At 42.1% G+C, this 19,026-nt stretch overlaps 2 protein-coding genes across 2 annotated transcripts in view; one reads left to right on the top strand and one right to left on the bottom strand.

Annotated features, from left to right (window-relative positions):
• LOC311139532 (semaphorin-3C-like) overlaps window positions 1–8,814 on the top strand; it is a gene marked incomplete at its 5' end in the record, with an annotated part of 46,044 nt that extends 37,230 nt beyond the window's left edge. The window contains 5 exons of the mRNA XM_084174417.1: window positions 33–74; window positions 300–457; window positions 1,814–1,881; window positions 2,690–2,820; window positions 6,190–8,814. Coding sequence (XP_084030543.1) covers window positions 33–74; window positions 300–457; window positions 1,814–1,881; window positions 2,690–2,820; window positions 6,190–6,621 — 831 coding nt within the window. The 3' untranslated portion in view covers window positions 6,622–8,814. The remainder of the gene's footprint in view (window positions 1–32; window positions 75–299; window positions 458–1,813; window positions 1,882–2,689; window positions 2,821–6,189) is intronic.
• Window positions 8,815–10,606: 1,792 nt separating this feature from the next.
• Window positions 10,607–17,500, bottom strand: LOC311139782 (platelet glycoprotein 4-like; the record flags this gene model as incomplete). Its single annotated transcript, XM_084174730.1, has 12 exons — window positions 10,607–10,777; window positions 10,928–10,982; window positions 11,078–11,151; window positions 11,533–11,651; window positions 11,981–12,165; window positions 12,549–12,618; window positions 12,824–12,873; window positions 13,767–13,858; window positions 14,079–14,225; window positions 16,366–16,513; window positions 16,856–17,016; window positions 17,378–17,500. The coding sequence occupies 12 exons, from the start codon at window positions 17,498–17,500 to the stop codon at window positions 10,607–10,609; spliced, it is 1,395 nt and encodes a 464-aa protein (XP_084030856.1).
• Between the last annotated feature and the right edge of the window lie 1,526 nt (window positions 17,501–19,026).

The following is a 19,026-nucleotide window of genomic DNA, read 5'->3' as shown; positions in this document are numbered from 1 at the left end:
TTGACATTTTGGCATGTTTCTCTCTTTTCCAGAACCAAGCTCCAGTGACAAACTTGAGAATATCTTCCAAAAAAGTAAATATATGCTAGCAGTGCTTAATGCATATCAATATTGTTTCAAAATGCTTCATTTAGCTCATTGCTATTGCCTAGTGCAACAGTTTATTTTCTGCATTAAAATTGTGACTCAGCTGGAAAGCCAACTAATAAGCCATAATTGTCCGTGAGCTTAACTTAAGTCACTCGTCCACTTATTAAAACAAACAGTGTGGTTGACATTTGAACTGTTTTGCCTTGCAGCAACAGCTGTACGTAAGCTCCGAGCATGGCATGTCCCAAGTGTCTCTGCACCGTTGCCATGCCTATGGCTCAGCCTGCGCCGACTGCTGCCTGGCCAGAGACCCCTACTGTGCTTGGGACGGCCTGAGCTGCTCCCGCTTCTACCCCACCGGCAAGAGGTACGGTACTACAGTCCCTGGTTTGGGTCAACAGTACAATACTAGCTGTGAGAAAGGAGCACTTTAAAGCAAACCGAGTGGCAATATTAACATTTTACAGTGTTATTCCATTCTATGGTGCAGTGCAGTCTTCTTTTAACCATAAAACATTGGTGCTGAGGACCCAGGTTGTTAAGGGGTCCTTAACACTTCACATAGTTTAGGTGTTTTTCATGGGGAATTAGTGGGGAATAAGTACAAGTAAATATACAGCTCTTAGTTGTTTGGTTTTCCCCAAAATACCAAAGGTTTTGAGCTAAAGATATGCATACTGCATGCACGTCCTAGCCTGTTACTGTAATTACATAGCTAGGTTATTCCACTGGTATAAGGCAATGTATTAGGCTGGTTATACAATGTATCTGCAGGTTGTAATGATATTATACACTGAGTATAGAAAACATGCTCTTTCCATGACAGACTGACCAGGTGAATCCAGGTAAAAGCTATGCTCCCTTATTGATGTCACTTGTTAAATCCACTTCAATCAGTGTAGATGAGAGGGAGGAAATGGGTTAAAGAAGGATTTTTATGCCTTGAGACAATTGAGATATGGATTGTGTATGTGTGCCATTCGGTGGGTGAATGGACAAGACAAAAGATGTAAGTGCCTTTGAACGGTGTATGGTAGTATGTGCCAGGCGCACCGCTTTGTGTCAAGAGCTGCAACACAGCTGGGGTTTTCACGCTCAACAGTTTCCTGTGTGCATAAATAATGGTCCACCACCCAAAGGACATCCCAAATGACTGTGTATACACCATGTATTCTTGAATTGATCCAACCATAGCCATAACACAGCCGTAGCACAGTGAGTGATAACTTTCTACTTTGAACAGTCCCTTCCTCTGGTTTCCCTTCTCGCCGGCTGCTCAGCTGCCATTACAGTCAACCGCAGTTCAAGTTTAGCTTGGTTAGGGAACAGAGGCTCTGCCCCCTTACTCCTCAGAAAATCTGCTGGAAATGTGCCTGCTGTTGAAGCTCTCTCTCCCTGTAGATGTTGGATGGGAGACGACTGAACCATACAGTGGAATAATACTGTCAAATGTTCCTCACACCGCTGTGTCTGGCTCAAAGTGGTCCTTCCTAACTGTTGATATTATGGGATTTTAGAGATTTTCATAATGGGCTGGAGGGTTGGAATAACAGGGTTTCAAAGCTACTGGGCTTTGTGAAATGTATGTATTCTCCAAATAGTTTATGTAGGCAATGAAACTAGATATACAATATATTTGGCAGGATTCAACGGTTAACCCACTATATAGGGTACTCTATTGTGGCATTGGAAATATTTATGGATGGTTATGGTTTCTATACAGAAGGAGCAGAAGACAGGACATCATCCATGGCAACCCACTGACTCAGTGCAGAGGATTCAACCTGAAAGGTATGACAACATCCAGCCAACGTGCACCAAATGTCTGAGAAGCCCACAGCTCTGTTGAATTGGCCAACAGAGGGCATTGGTGTGCTGACTCATTTGCTAGTCTATACCAGCTGTACTCATTTTACTCTAAAAGGGTCTAACATAGATTCTGTTGGTTTATGGGTCATTTGAGTTCAGGCCCTCTCATGGTTCAGCAGCCGGTGCATAGTGTTTTACTGTATAGTCCCTGTGTGTGTGTGTGTGTGTGTGAACAGACTGTACAGAGATGATTCACACAGTCAGCTGTCGGCAAGCGGTCTAACAAGGGGAGGAGCTACGGTCCCCAGAGTGCTACATTCCAGTATAAGTCTGTGTAAATGAACATGTGTCATGGGACTAAACCATATGGTCATTGGTGCTAATTAGTGTATACCCTGTCATCCATCAGGCATGGGGATGAGCTCATTGGCTGGAACATAAACATCAGATGACAATGCTGACAGTTAAAGACCAAGCTTGTTCTACTATACAGATATGAAGTGCATCTCAGTCGGAATACAATCTGACAAACAAGCATGCTTGGGGGATAATCTTAACTTGAGTGAAATGTTCACTTCGTCATACATTGAAGTCAATGGGAGACTAAGTGAAAAGTTAAGTTAGGATTCTCCTCCGAGTGACTGGGAGGGTTTGGTTGTACTGCAGGTGTCCCTAACCCTCAGGTCAACTTTTGACCCTGACTGTTGGAAGTCTTGGGACGTACATCATCCAGCTGTGTGGTTTATGTCTGTCAGTGAATTGATGTGTGTGTGAACCGCCCTTGTTTCAGCGTACAGGAACGCGGTGGAGATGACCCAATATGGGGTGAAGAACAACACCACCTTCCTAGAGTGTCTTCCTAAGTCCCCCCAGGCCTCCGTCCGCTGGCTCATCCACAGAGACAATGACAGGAGGAAAGAGGTCAGACAACTTCCAGAGTCAAAGTTAATTGAGAAGCTGGGTTGAACCATAGAAATTGAATGATTCATTCTATGTGTTGAACATCAGAGCTGGCTCAATTGGTTAAATTCCGAGGCATCCTTTTTCCTCAGTCAGTAACACACGGGACAGACTGAGTCCAAAGGCTGTTGGTGGTCTATTACGATATCAAAAACGTCATCACAATCAAATTATTGTGTCGAATACCTTGATCTAGTTGGATCTACACTACCAGTCAAAAGTTTGGACACATCTACTCATTCAACGGTTTTATTTTTTATTATTTTTTACATTGTAGATGTATGAAATAACACACATGGAATCATGTAGTAAACAGAAAAATGTTAAACAAATCAAAATATATTTAATATTTCAGATTCTTCAAATAGCCACCCTTTGCCTTGATGAAAGCTTGGCACACTCTTGGCATTCTCTCAACCAGCTTCATGAGGTAGTCACCTGGAATGTATTTCAATTGCACTGTCGGAGCTAGAAGCACAAGTATTTCGCTACACCCGCAATAACATCTGCTAAAATTTGATTTGATTTGAATTAACAGGTGTGCCTTAAGTTAATTTGTGGAATTTCTTTCCTTCTTAATGCGTTTGAGCCAATCAGTTGTGTTGTGACATGGTGGGGGGGGTATACAGAAGATAGCCCTATTTGGTAAAAGACCAAGTCCATATTATGGCAAGAACATCTCAAATAAGCAAAGAGAAACGACAGTCCATCATTAGTTTAAGACATGAAGGTCAGTCAATCCAGAACATTTCAAGAACTTTCAAGAAGTTTCTACAAGTACAGTTGCCAAAACCATCAAGCGCTATGATGAAACTGGCTCTCATGAGGACCGCCACAGGAATGGAAGACCCAGAGTTACCTCTGCTGCAGAGGATAAGTTCATTAGAGTTACCAGCCTCAGAAATTGCAGCCCAAATAAATGCTTCACAGAGTTGAAGTAACAGACACTTCTCAACATCAACTGTTCAGAGGAGACTGTGTGAATCAGGCCTTCATGGTCGAATTGCTGCAAAGAAACCACTACTAAAGAGACTTCCTTGGGCCAAGAAACATGAGCAATAGACAGTAGTCCAGTAGAAATGTGTCCTTTGGTCTGGAGTCCAAATTGGAGATTTTTGGTTCCAACCGCTGTTTCTTTGTGAGATGCGGTGTGGGTGAACGGATGATCTCCGCATGTGTAGTTCCCACCGTAAAGCATGAAGGAGGAGGTGTTATGGTGTGGGGGTGCTTTGCTGGTGACACTGTCTGTGATTTATTTAGAATTCAAGGCACACTTAACCAGCATGGCTACCAAAGCATTTTGCAGCAATACGCCATCCCATCTGGTTTGGGCTCAGTGGGACTATCATTTGTTGTTCAACAGGACAATGATCCAGGCTGTGTAAGGGCTATTTTACTAAGAAGGAGAGTGATGGAGTGCTGCATCAGATGACCTGGCCTCCACAATCCCCCATCCTCAACCCAATTGAGATGGTTTGGGATGAGTCGGACCGCAGAGTGAAGGAAAAGCAGCCAACAAGAGCTCAGCATATGTCGGAACTCCTTCAAGACTGTTGGAAAAGCATTCCAGGTGAAGCTGATTGAGAGAATGCCAAGAGTGTGCAAAGCTGTCATAAAGGCAAAGGGTGGCTATTTGAAGAATCTCAAATATAAAATATGTTTTGATTTGTTTAACACTTTTTTAGTTACTACATGAGTCCATATGTGTTATTTCATAGTTTTGATGTCTTCACTATTATTCTAGAATGTAGAAAATAGTAAAAATTAAGAAAAACCCTGGAATGAGTAGGTGCCCTTGAGCAAGGCACTTAACCCTAATTGCTCCTGTAAGTCGCTCTGGATAAGAGCATCTGCTAAATGACTAAAATGTCAATGTAAATGTGTGTCAACTTTTGACTGGTACTGTATATCAAGGCATTCAAAACAATCATTTGACTGTGATGACGTGTTTGAAATAGCATCAGACCACTAACATGTCACGCCTCGGGGATGACATTGCAAAGTGTTTTATTGCCGGTGTAGCAAGACAATGAGTAGTGATATACTGTAGATCAGATATGATATGGGACCTAATTAATGAGTCCATTCTCAACAGGGGAAACATTTCACAAATAACTGACACCATCTAAAACTGTTACTGTTCCCAATCAGGCCATAAGAAATGATATGGGGCTGCGCAAAGAGAGCACCTGCTCTTTGATAAAGATTCACATATTTTACAGATTTGACTGTTGTTTGTAGCTCATGCATAATATTTATATCAGAGATTCTATGAGAATGAGTATTCCAGGTGAACTGTTTAAAGACGTCCTCCAGCTATTTTTGACCTTTTACTATTAAAAAGCGATATCCCCAGTATACATACAGTAAAGGACACATTAAAGGGTAAAAAAATAATTGACCGACCGGCTCGATTCGGTCTTATGTAGCAAAATTTGAAATTGTGTTTTTTACATTGGATAAAACACTACAGTTGAGGAACAATGGGAAAGTAATTCTGCTTTGAAAGTTGATAAACTTGTAACCTCACTTTTGAGAAAATGGTCCTTGAATGTTTTGGTATCTACTGGAGAGCTCTTCTTTGTCTACACCCATTCAGCATCGTTCACACCCTTTTAAGCTTTTGACCCACCCATCTCTTTAAGGATTCACATGTGAGGCTATGTACTAAACAACCAAGATTTCAAGACTAAAGGCTGGTTTATACTACGGGTGTGTTCGTAAATTTAATCTGGAGTGCCAGAGTGTGCTCTGGATGTTCGCAAACTCAGAGCGTTGTCAGATTGGCCGTTTTGTAAATTCAGAGCGTTTCGCTCTTGGAGCGCACACTGGACACTCTGGCCGAAAAGTAGGGTTGATCCGAGCATTCTGACCTAACAACAGCAGTCAAGCACCCAAGCTAACTGGCTAACGTTGGCTAGCTTGCTAGCTACTTCCAGACACAAATGAGAGAACAGCTCACTCTGACCATTTTACTCACCCTAGCAGAGCTGGTTAGGCTGTCTTTATGTTATCCGGAGTGTTGGTGACTGCAACTGTGCTGCTGACAACAATTTAATTATGCTTTTTTTGCCAACGTTTACTGACACCGGCCATATTCAACAGGTGTTGAGCGTTCATACATTTGTCAGTTACTTTGTTATGAAGGCACATGTAAGTTCACATCCAGTAAATCCAGTGTTAAATTAGGTGAAAAGGAGACTGGAGTGCCACTTTAAGTCGATTTGTTTTGGCTCGATTTACTTGACTATAGATCATGGTGTGGTATAATGTGTTATGATATAGGTAATTTAAGACCATGCTGCTGACACCTCTCTTTCCCCCTTCCAGGTGAAGCTGGGTGACCGTTTGGTCACCACTGACCACGGCCTGCTCATCCGCTCCGTCCAGCTGTCCGACCAGGGCCTGTACTACTGCCTGGCCACGGAGAACACCTTCAAGCGCACCGTGGCCAAGATCCGCCTGCGTGTCCTGAGTGAGGCCATGGTGTCGGTGCTGATGGACAAGCAGCAGTCTCCTTGGGCCTGGGCCAGCACCCTGCACCCCAAGGCCCTGCTCTCAGCCTTCAGCCCTGCGGAGAGCCTGGCCATACAGCAGTACTGTAAGGAGAGGAAGCAGCTTCAGAGCCTGCAGGGGGCCCAGCAGCAGGGGCCGAGGGGAGGGCCTCCTCTCCGGGGAGACATGGCCAAGCTCAAGCCCCTGCTAGACCGCAGGAAGAGCCGCAACCGCAGGAACCACCTGGAACTGCCTGATGATGTCTGACTGGGGGAGACAAGGGGTTAACAGGGCTGTGGAGAGGGGGGTATACATGAACACACACACCTGGCCACACACACACACACACACAACCCCCAAGCTCCTGCCCTGCCCAAAGGCAATGGACCTGAACTGCACGCTTCCCCAGCTCCACCTAGGCTACTGCAGGTTTACAAGGAGGAAGTGGGAGTGGGACTCACCCTGCCTGGGGCTGTCTGTATTCTTATATGCATGAGGTACGCTGACCAGATGACTGTGATATACATACACACCTCACATCCTGTCACACTCGCCATTTAGACAGCGGTGTAAGCACTGACCCTGGATCAGGACACATGAAGATGTGTGGATTTAGACATCAGGTTCAGGTGTTGTAGGTTACATACACAGGATGACTTACTGCATTCACTGCTGCTCCCAAAGTTGTATGATAATACTTGCCACACATATATACTGTAGTCACGCTATACAGTAGGCAATGGTCTGATAGCAGTATTGTAGTGTATTGCAGTATAGACATTTACAATGGTCTAATAGCAGTATTGTAGTATATTGCAGTATAGACATTTACAGAATGGGGAAATGTATCAGGCAGCATGTAATGGCTTAATATGGATGGATGTCTGGTCCAAGGAGAACAAACCTGGAGTTACACATGGTAAAGATTGTGATTGAGTAGGGAAATCATTGGCATATTAATTTGCATATCCGAGAAGGATGTTTTATAGGGAGCACCCTAGCTGTTTACACTGCTCTGCAACTATACATTGAGTCATATTCAGATAATATTCATCTATATGAACACTGTTTACAACTAACATATATTACAGTTTTACATTTGACAAAACGACAGGGCTATCATCAAGATCAAAACAAATCTCTCATCGTATGAACCATTTCTATGTACACATTGTAGCTCTGTCTCTATGGAGAAACTCTATCCCTTCTAACACCAGATAAAATAGCAGCACTGTCTATACAAAGGGCATATTGTCCATACTAAGTGGTCCCAATAAAAATATTCCAGCCTTGGAAATTAAAACATAGTGGCTAGGCCAAAGTACACCTCCAGCTCAGCTGCCACCCATATGGACAGTACCATTACACTAGAACATGTAGCGCTGTGTGAGCAAAGATACTTTGTTGGGAGAGATTCTGCTCAATTTATTACAGGAACACAGGCAAGACCACCCTGCATGTTCACAATCCTTACTCAGTCATTTTATAAACATCACGTTTAATAGGACAAAGGTAATGTAAAATGTTAGGTCACAGCATCCGTCTTCTTTCCTGTATTTATTCACCTTACTTGGAACATTATGATGTCCTTAAATGGTACGGGACATTGACAAGAAGTGTGCCATACAGTACAAGTATCTCTTTCATAGTGTATGATACTGTGTTGTGTTTTCAGCACATAAGCATGTTAATGTATATAAAATCCTTCTAAACTTTGTGGCTATTTGCAATACATCGCTGGATTGGTTTTATACCACTGGAGTATAGCAGTCACAGACATCCTAGCTTTTGTATTCAGGTACAGACATGTATACACACCTGACTTTGGGGTTTGCATTTTCTTGATCCATGATTTGATAAAGAGATATATATATATCATCTCCTTACTGAGTTTTAATTTCACGTACAGCAAGGCAGACATGCATGATCAAAAAGAATCATGATGACCATTTAACTTGAATATCATTTTAATCATTTTGAATAATGCATTAAATTCACAGTTTGTGAGATGGTCAGATTGGCGTTCTCTGTTTATATAGTGTGAATATCTCTTTCCTGTTTGTCTCAGAAGTATAGTCTGTGTAGATATAGTCATGGTTGGTACAGAGATTTTCATTCTATGTTTTCATCATTGTAACTTATGTCATTGTGTTTTTGTGGCTCTGTGCTTTTGAATGTGACCCTTGTGTATATAATTACATATTTCATCAAATATTATTGACCGTATCTGCAAATCGTAGAGATATATTTTCGTTTTGACAAAATATTTTTTGAAGGTCTGGCTTTTCCTTAACATAAATCTCTCGACTGATGACTCATTTTAAGTTTTGAGATCAATTCAACCTTTTAACAAATAAGTTGAAGTGTCGTCTTAGTGAATGTCTATGTTCAATGTCATTTCCATGTTATCATGAAACTTGTGTATGTCTATTTATTGATGTAATGACAGCCTGAATAAATGCATTTAAAAACTACTTTGAATTTCATACATTCTGGTTGTAAGTAGTCCTAGATTAATCTGACAGGGGAGTCACTATATTTCACTTCAGATGTGATACACTTTCACCGTCTACAGTCATGCTTAGGAATTACATATTTATTTAATGTATGAAATTCACAGGAGGTTGGTGGCACCTTAATTGGGGAGGACGGGCTTGTGGTAATGGCTGGAGCGGAATATGTGGAATGGTATCAAATGCATCAAACACATGGTTTCCATGTGTTTGATGCCATTCCATTCACTTCATTCCAGCCATTATTATGAGCAATCGTCCCCTCAGCAGCCTCCACTGATGAAATTGCATTATGAATTTAAAAAATCACATTACTGTACTATTGGCTAGATTTTTGCTGTGTTCATGTGCTAGTCGGAACTAGGAAACTTACATTTCCGTCTTGCTAACTGGTTGACCGCGCACGTGCATAATAACTACAACCAGTTAGCAAGTCGGAAATGTCAGTTTCCTAGTTCCGACTAGCACGTGAACGTGGCATTAATACTGAGAATGAGGTCAGGGGTCACTTCTGAGGAATTCTAGGTAGGAAGAAGCTGCCCATGCAAACGGAGTGGATCTGGGAAACGGAAACGGGTAAGAATTCTGGGAAACAGTGTAATGACTCCAAGTGATGGCTGAATATATTTACAATGTGATTTATTATGTACCCACAAGTTTAAATACTTGATAAATTATACTTAGGCCTGGCCTACTTTCCTTCAGAATATTTCAATGAAGATATCAGTAGCTGCTGTTGAAACTAGCATTGAATATTGGTTAGTTTCCGTTTGTAGATTCGTATTCAGCATTTAATATTCATTTTCAAACAGCCACACATCTTAGAACATATGGCTTAGAAAGAAAATGGTCGCCTTACAGAGTGCACTGGTGCAGAGAAGGCGAGAGAGCTGAGGAGTATGAAGGCAAGTAAAGATGTCTCCTTCAATCTCAATGAAACACTTTCCTCTGTTACTGTACTCTCCAGACTAACAGAGGTATCAAAGAGCCCCGGGAACTGGCAGATGGTTATTTAAAACCCCATAAAACTAAGAGAGGGTTCCTGCTGGGCAAAAACAGTGCTTTCTCACTAAACAAACCCAAGTGCCATGCAGAAATCACAGAATAATCATCCGTATGGGGGTGTTTTCACTATCATTTTGATTTACAGGCCACATGAGGTGAAAGGGAAACAGAATAATTTGGCTTCAAATGTACAATAGAGCGGTTTATTCCAGCAATGAGAGAACCTATGCTGGTTACTTCCCATGGGGATGTGGACCGGTTTTGCTAGACTCATGCCATGTTCATAACCCTAGTTAAGACCCCTTGAGAAGCAGGGTATCATTTAAAAAATAACTTGACTTCCTCCCCGTTCCTGCCTCCATTGATATTCATAGCTCAACTTCAGTGTGAGCCAAGATTAAGCTGAATACATTTGAATCAGCATTTATTTATTTTTATTGGAGTCATGAATGTTAGCTACATGAATGTTACAGCAATTTCAACCACTGTATATTCTAGCTTTCAAGATCCCTGACCAAAATCTAGCAGCGAGGTGTGTGCAAATCAAATTACAATTACATGAAAGAACAGTTTATAATAATTTTTACAAAATAATGTACATTCTAACTCACACAATGCCTACAATATATATTTACATTGTAAATAACATTGAAATTAAGAGATATTAAAAGTTACAGTACACTGATATCCGTGTACCCGCGCTGTTCCTCTGTTGTACAGCTGCATTGTCCCTCTCACACAAGCTTGTTGTCGTTTCTGCTTACCAAACAATGGGCCACTATGCAGAGTACAAAGGCTGATAACCCTAAGCCTATCAGTGTGAACTGCACCGTCTCAAGCATGTCAATACGAGATAACAGCTCCTTCTTAAACCTGTCTGCTGTCTCGTCATCCAGGGATGCCGTCTGCAGAAACAGACAGTCATTGAGGTATAGCATGTACAGAAACGAGAGGTTATATACTTAGGAAATACTTTGGGAATATGCAATAACAAAGGCAAGTTAAAGCTTTAGAAGTAAGACCTGGCAGCAGTAAGTACAACTCAAATGACTTACCTCGTTTAGCCAAACTATAGGGAATATGGTGTAATCCTTCACTTTCTTTAACACACTGGAGAATATGTAATGAGAGAGAGATGTTATTGGATGAGTGTCTATATACAATAGTAAAGTACGGAAAATAATAGACCAAGACATTAAACCTACGTGATGATCTTGGAGGGGCCATACATCATGTTCACCTGCAGTCTCTTAGCGAACCTCAGACTGAACCCAGTGGTCTGACAGAAACAAACGAACACCAAATCAAATCAGACTCACATTTATTCCCACAGAAATTAGGCCTACTGTACTGTACACGCCAGCAACAGACAATTCCAGCCGCAATTCCAGCATTTAGCCCACACAGCATGTTACAGCAACCCATGGTGGTGTGTGTTTCTGTCTGTGGGTGTATGTAGGTCCCCTGTCAAAATCAAAATAGATGCAAATGCAAAAGGGTGTAGCTTATTAAGAGGCCAGCACATGAATACCATGCGTTCTAAGACTTGCTATTTTTGGGGGGAGCGTTAGCATATTCACAGATGACTGCATAGTTGGGAAGGTCATTTAACATATCCTAGAGGTCAGAGGTTAAAGGTGAATGGATGCAGAGCTCTCACCGGTTCCACATCCAGGAACGTGACGTGATGCTCCTCACTAGGACTAAGGCCCTCCACATCGTCAACCAGGTATGGACTACCATGCAGGAAGTGGGGCAGGGAGATGTAGACTGGTTGTCCTGGTTGAGAAGATCAAAGATGGACCTGGTACTGTATACAGTACATGCATACAGTATGTGTAGAACCAACAGTTTCCCTGACCAGGAAAAACTCTGGGACCTGCTTGTAGTCCAATGGAACTGCAGTAAATGCTATGTGCTATTAACCCTAATTGCTCATGTAAGTCTCTCTGGATAAGAGCGTCTGCTAAAATGACTAAAATATAAATGTATTAGACTTCTGTGCCATTCATACAGTGCTAATAGATAATTAGATCATATTATGATATTTATTCGCTGATGCCCAGCAGTGCAGGAACCAGTTAGTGATTGTTGCCTGTATCCCTTACCGCGAGCGGCGCTGATGTCCAGGACTCCGGCCAATGTGCAGTTCTTAGTGACCACAGAGTCCGTGCAGAAGCACTGGTTGTCTGGGTTGACTGCAGGGGAGGCTAAGGTGAGCGGGGGTAGTTTGAACCGGTACACCTCGATCCCCTTCAGGTTCAGGCTCCTCTCATACTCAGCCGACACAGACCTGAAGACATTGAAGAACAGTGCTGTTAGGAGACAAGGCTCTTTGTTTTTGCCGGAGCCTGACCTCTTGTGATCATTATTAGAACTACTCTGAGATGCTCGATGCAAATGGCCCCAGATCTGACTAAAGTGTATGTGAATATTAGGCCAAAGGACATAGTGAAGAGTCCCTTCCAGACTTCAAGGGGGATGATAAACAAGTAGTAAATGCTTATTGGCTGTATGATGGCAATGAACAGGATTAAAGCTGATAAAATTTGCCTTACAGATTAGGGCCACTGCAAAACATAATCAGTTATAATTTCCACTTGTCTTCGTAACACCAGTCTACATTAGATCTGAACATTACTATCCACCCCAATATGTAAATGAAGATCACTCCACCTGGTGATGTCAGAGGAGAAGAAGTACAGAGGCTTCTTCTTGTCCAGGAAGGGAGAGAATGACGAGCCATCTGGTGAAATATATAAGATAGTCAGAACGGTAAAGAACATCATTTAGAATTAACCATGAGAGTATGAGATGACTTAGTAATGATTCTCAAGTATTCTTAATTGGTTTTAAATGTTTTGGTTACGTGATGATAGAGTAAAATGTAATTCAACAAGACAGTGATGCAATGCAAGTTGTCTGCTGCCTGGCTATTTGGGTGACTGTACCTGTGCCGTTGATCATGTCGCAGTATGTGTCCTTCCAGAAAGACACCTTCCTATTAGAGAGAAATGGGCTCATCAGTAAAGCCATCAGTTATTGGGTAATATGACCCAGACACACAACTACCTACAATCAGGGGCGGACTGGGACAATAAATTGGCCCTGGCATTTCAAACACAACGGCCCATTTATTTTCCTTGAGGCCCCCATACCAACAAAATGTTTTTATTTGAGGCCCCCATTATTAGTCAGATAATTATTTTGGGCAAGAAAAACTAGTTAGACAGGCCCACTAGGCTAAAAATTGACCAGCCCATCTGGCATTTGCCCAAAATACCAGATGGCCAGTCCACACCTGCCTACAATCACCAAAGACCTGTGGCTTTACATGGTTTGCCGGGAGAGTTCTACAGATGATGCTGCATGACATAATGTCATTAGACTAAATTGACAATATTGGCAATTCCACAGTAACAGACTCAGATTTTACACTTTAAAATGTAGGCCAAACAAAAAACATTGATTTAAAAGTTTAACAAACCATGCAACTCTATGCACAAGGACTACTTTGAACAATGTATACAGAAAATGTCACAAAAACACATTTACTAGAAGAACTGTGCAGATGCACATTTTGGTAACAGAATTACGGTAAAATGTGGCCACTTTTTCCAAAAAATATGTTATATATCAAAGATGTCTGCAGAAAGAATGGGGTGTCAGCTATGACATGACACCTGGAGTTTATTTATTTTTTATTTGGGTTATTGAAATTACAGTAGATTAAGTGGATTTACATCCGGTTACGGAATAACGGTAAGATAATTACATCATGGGCCCCTGTTATGATATGGGGGGGAGGTTAGTAAGTACTCATTGCTCAATTTTCGATTCCACCCTCACAACTCTCCATCAACTTTAGTGTGTTGAGGTTCAAGAAAGACTCACTTTTCCCCCTGCCAACTGTCAATGATAGACACTTTAGAGATGTCATCCTTGCCTGTGAAGACCCTGTATGGCCCATCATAGGTACCATTGTACTGAGGAAACAGCACACCACATCATGGAACAGTTAGGTAGCTACAACTCAAAAGGGTTTTACAACAATACATTTGATTAAGTTATTCTCACATTTTCAGTGAATGTCACATAAATAATGTAGATTAGTATTTTGGAATAATGTACATATTCAAATAAATAAAGGATTTGTATTATTCTATATAGGGAAGGTGTATGAAAATGATATGCAGGTGAGCTTACAGGAAAAAAGAGGCCCAGTGTCCCTTTCAGAATGGGGTCTTTGTAACCCCAGAGTATTTCCCTCACTGTGCGTCGCTGGAACAGTGAGACATTGTTTAACTTTATTGCAGCTTCCAGTACCCATGGGGGAAACAACTTGTACCCACCCTGAAAGGAAGGAGAAGAAAAATGAAGTTGTATTTTCATTGTTCAAAACGAGTACATTACACAATGTCAGTACACGTGCATATTACTGCTTCCCCAGCTCATACAGATAGAGGATTACAACAACAACGTTTTATGACTGATATGGTGACATGCGAGAGAGGGCTGTGTCCTACAAATTGCTGTATTATTGCCTCTAGCATTATAGAGCATTGAACATATAGGATACAAAAGTCCCAATCTGGTACAGTGAGGGAAAAAAGTATTTGATCCCCTGCTGATTTTGTACGTTTGCCCACTGACAAATAAATAATCAGTCTATAAATGTAATGGTAGGTTTATTTGAAAAGTGAGAGACAGAATAACAACAACAAAAATCCAAAAAACGCATGTCAGAAATGTTATAAATTGATTTCTATTTTAATGAGGGAAATAAGTATTTGACCCCTCTGCAAAACATGACTTAGTACTTGGTGACAAAACCCTTGTTGGCAATCACAGAGGTCAGACGTTTCTTGTAGTTGGCCACCAGGTTTGCACACATCTCAGGAGGGATTTTGTCCCACTCCTCTTTGCAGATCTTCTCCAAGTCATTAAGGTTTCGAGGCTGACTTTTGGCAACTCGAACTTTCAGCTCCCTCCACAGATTTTCTATGGGATTAAGGTCTGGAGACTGGCTAGGCCACTCCAGGACCTTAATGTGCTTCTTCTTGAGCCACTCCTTTGTTGCTTTGGCCGTGTGTTTTGGGTCATTGTCATGCTGGAATACCCATCCACGACCCATTTTCAATGCCCTGGCTGAGGGAAGGAGGTTCTCACCCAAGATTTGACGGTACATGGCCCTGTCCATCATCTCTTTGATGCGGTGAAGTTGTCCTGTCCCCTTAGCAGAAAAACACCCCCAAAGCATAATGTTACCACCTCCATGTTTGACGGTGGGGATGGTGTTCTTGGGGTCATAGGCAGCATTCCTCCTCCTCCAAACACGGCGAGTTGAGTTGATGCCAAAGAGCTCCATTTTGGTCTCATCTGACCACAACACTTTCACCCAGTTCTCCTCTGAATCATTCAGATGTTCATTGGCAAACTTCAGACGGGCATGTATATGTGCTTTCTTGAGCAGGGGGACCTTGCGGGCGCTGCAGGATTTCAGTCCTTCACAGCGTAGTGTGTTACCAATTGTTTTCTTGGTGACTATGGTCCAAGCTGCCTTGAGATCATTGACAAGATCCTCCCGTGTAGTTCTGGGCTGATTCCTCACCGTTTTCATGATCATTGCAGCTCCACGAGGTGAGATCTTGCATGGAGCCCCAGGCCGAGGGAGATTGACAGTTATTTTGTGTTTCTTCCATTTGCGAATAATCGCACCAACTGTTGTCACCTTCTCACCAAGCTGCTTGGCGATGGTCTTGTAGCCCATTCCAGCCTTGTGTAGGTCTACAATCTTGTCCCTGGCATTCTTGGAGAGCTCTTTGGTCTTGGCCATGATGGAGAGTTTGGAATCTGATTGATTGATTGCTTCTGTGGACAGGTGTCTTTTATACAGGTAACAAGTTGAGATTAGGAGCACTCCCTTTAAGAGTGTGCTCCTAATCTCAGCTCGTTACCTGTATAAAAGACACCTGGGAGCCAGAAATCTTTCTGATTGAGAGGGGGTCAAATACTTATTTCCCTCATTAAAATGCAAATCAATTTATAACATTTTTGACATGCGTTTTTCTGGATATTTTTGTTGTTATTCTGTCTCTCACTGTTCAAATAAACCTACCTTTAAAATTATAGACTGATCATTTCTTTGTCAGTGGACAAACTTACAAAATCAGCAGGGGATCAAATACTTTTTTCCCTCACTGTATATACATGTGCACTTCAACCAAACATTCACAATAACAACACTGGAGTGTTGCGAGACCACCACAGCCAGACTCACAACAAAATAAGTAGTGGTTTGTAGAAACAGTAAACGCTTGGGCCCCATAACTGTGCTCATACAATCCAGACAGTCGGCTCCCTTCAACCCCAGCTCCCCTTATTCTCCTTCTTCTCTCCTCCAGACAAAGTAACCCTGACAGAGGTGGAATACACAACATCCACTCAGACAGGTGGAGAGCCATCACATGGTATTGAGGAGTCACCCACTTACAGCCACAGCCAGGTTGAGAGAAGTGACACTGTCCTCCTCAGACCCCACAGACATGGACGGCTCAAATATGGCCCCCGCAGGGAGCAGGAAGGAGATGGTGTGGTTCTCTGGGTTGGCCGTGATGTTCTCTTTGGGCAGGTACCGCGTCCTGATTGGTAGAGAGAGACACACGGAGGAGTGTCACACACCCTTTCGTCTCCTGCTTTCTCACCCAGTGACTCTCTTGTACATTGTATCAGATTAGATTAGACTCTAGATTAGATGTATTAAAATAGAGGTGTTTTCTCTTCATCTATATTAATTGTAGATATTAAAGAGCAATTTATAATTCAAAGTCAACCAATTATATTTAGAATACAAAGCGGAGATTAACAACACCATAGGTTTTGTTTCTCTATACAGGGTTGAAATCACCTAACAGAGATTATGCACATCGTATATACATCATTTTGTTGATCTTTTAGAGACATTTGAGTGAGCAGAGACCTACTTGTATGTGTAGGGCCCTTTCTCCACCAATTTTGGCTTTGACCCATTCTCCACCACGTCCAGTGGGTTCTGCACGTCAAAGAGCCAGAACTGTCTGTACACAGGTACTTCTGCAGACACCCAGTTGTCCCAGGCTGTGGTCCCAGGCTCGATGACCGACTCCTGCATTCAGACAGACAGACAGAAACACTTTCTATACAGTGCCCTGGTTTTAAGTAAAGCAGCAATCTTTTCACTCATTTATTTAAGTTATGTCCAAAGTGGCTGTCAACTTTTTAGATGCATTTGGAAAATATGACCTGGGACCTAGTAACACAAGAGATTGAACAAATGGAGAAGTTTCCTTCACTTACTATTTCTAATCTACTCTCATGTCCCTTTCTTGCTAGCATCAAACCACTTTTTCCTAAATGGACCTCTCAGAAATCCTCTATGCATAGCCTATTTCAATTTTTCTCTTGACCACCTCTCATGCTTTGATTAACCTCCACAATGTTTACACCTCTAGCAAGCTGACACTCACCGTTGTAACAGTCTCACGGATGATATTGTTCCCCACAGGGATAAGGATTATACCTAATATGGCCACCGCAATTCCAGCCGCAATTCCAGCCTTTAGCCCACACAGCTTGTTACAGCAACTCATGGTGGTGTGTGTTTCTGTCTGTTGGTGTATGTAGGTCCCAGCAGCAGCCGTGCCAGTGGAGAGACAGAGAGACTGAGACTGAAGGACAAGTACAGACAGACATAGCTGGTCATAAACCAGGCAGCCCACTGATAGGAGGTATATAATAATGTGACAACTGGGGGTTGAAGGTTGGTGATGATGGCTCCTGGCCCACAGGTATCACTGTACTATATGACAGCTGATTAGAGCTCTGCTTAACTGAGGAGGAGTCTAGAAGGAAGGAGATGCTCTGAGAGGCACTGTGATTTATGTACCTTTAAATACAGAGCAGGTGTCTTTATATCGTGTTGTGTTAACTGGATATTCTATTCTATTCTAATATTATTTCCTGATGGGGTGAAGATTGCTTTAAACTCTCCCCCTGCTTAGTGGAAGAGATGAGATGGTCACTGTTGGAGGTGTGTCAGAGGAGACGAATTGGGTACTTTTCAGATAATATATCCACAACTATATGTTTTCATGGGAATTTGCAGAGCTTTATCAATCCCATGCTGATAACGAAGAAGAAGATACATTATCTTGATTATGGCAAACCATGCTTATGACAGCCATACATTTGAGTGATATTGGAGTTATCTTCTCCCTCAGTCTGGTCATATGTCAGGTCATACAGTATGTGGGTGATTCTGTGTCACAAATATGCCCCCTGGTGTTACAAATATAGACATACATCTTTTGTTGAACAGGTGTAGTCATTATTGCAATACCGTACTGACGTCTGTTATTCAGATGTTGTTATCTTAAAGTTCATAGGTTCCTCCTCTTCCCTCCAGGTGACCTTCAGTCCAATATCCATATCTCTACTTTATGAACCACCCTGACCCAGAGGAGGCTGGTGGGAGGACCTATAGGAGGACAGGCTCATTGTAATAGTTGGATTGGAATTAATGGAACGGATTCAAATGTGGGGTTTCCATATGTTTGATACCGTTCCATATATTCCATTCCAGCCATTACAATGAATCCATCCTCCTATAGTGCCTTCCACCAGCCTCCTCTGCCCTCCTGACCTGCCACACCCTGTTGTTCCCCTTTACGGGCAGCAGGTAGTCTAGTGGTTAAGAGCGTTGGGCCAGAAACCGAAAGGCTTCTTGTTTGAATCCCAGAGCTGACTAAGTAAAAAATCTGTTGATTTGCCCTTGAGCAAGGCACTTAACCCTAATTGCTCTGGATAAGAGCGTCCGCTAAATTACAAATTTTTATTTAAATGTATTTAATCCACAGGAGGGCATCAAACTCCACCTGAAGAATCACTACAACAGGTTCACAAAGCTGGGCCAAACATGAATAAAGCTTATGTGTGATTCCTTTTTCAATATGCCAAAGCAGCATATGCATTCCACATAATAAACTGCTGTCTGAATGAGGGTGTTCAAGCAAATGTTAATTGTCAATAAAAAATTAATACTGTCAGTAAAATATTGGTTGAAATGACTGGTCTTTCACACATTGAGATACTTCAGGACGACGCCATCACCACAGCA

Source organism: Coregonus lavaretus, assembly GCF_964263955.1.
Source record: "Coregonus lavaretus genome assembly, chromosome: 13".
NCBI classification, from domain to species: domain Eukaryota; kingdom Metazoa; phylum Chordata; class Actinopteri; order Salmoniformes; family Salmonidae; genus Coregonus; species Coregonus lavaretus.
Note: the sequence above shows the minus strand (reverse complement) of the source record. Positions and strands in the feature narration are given on the sequence as shown.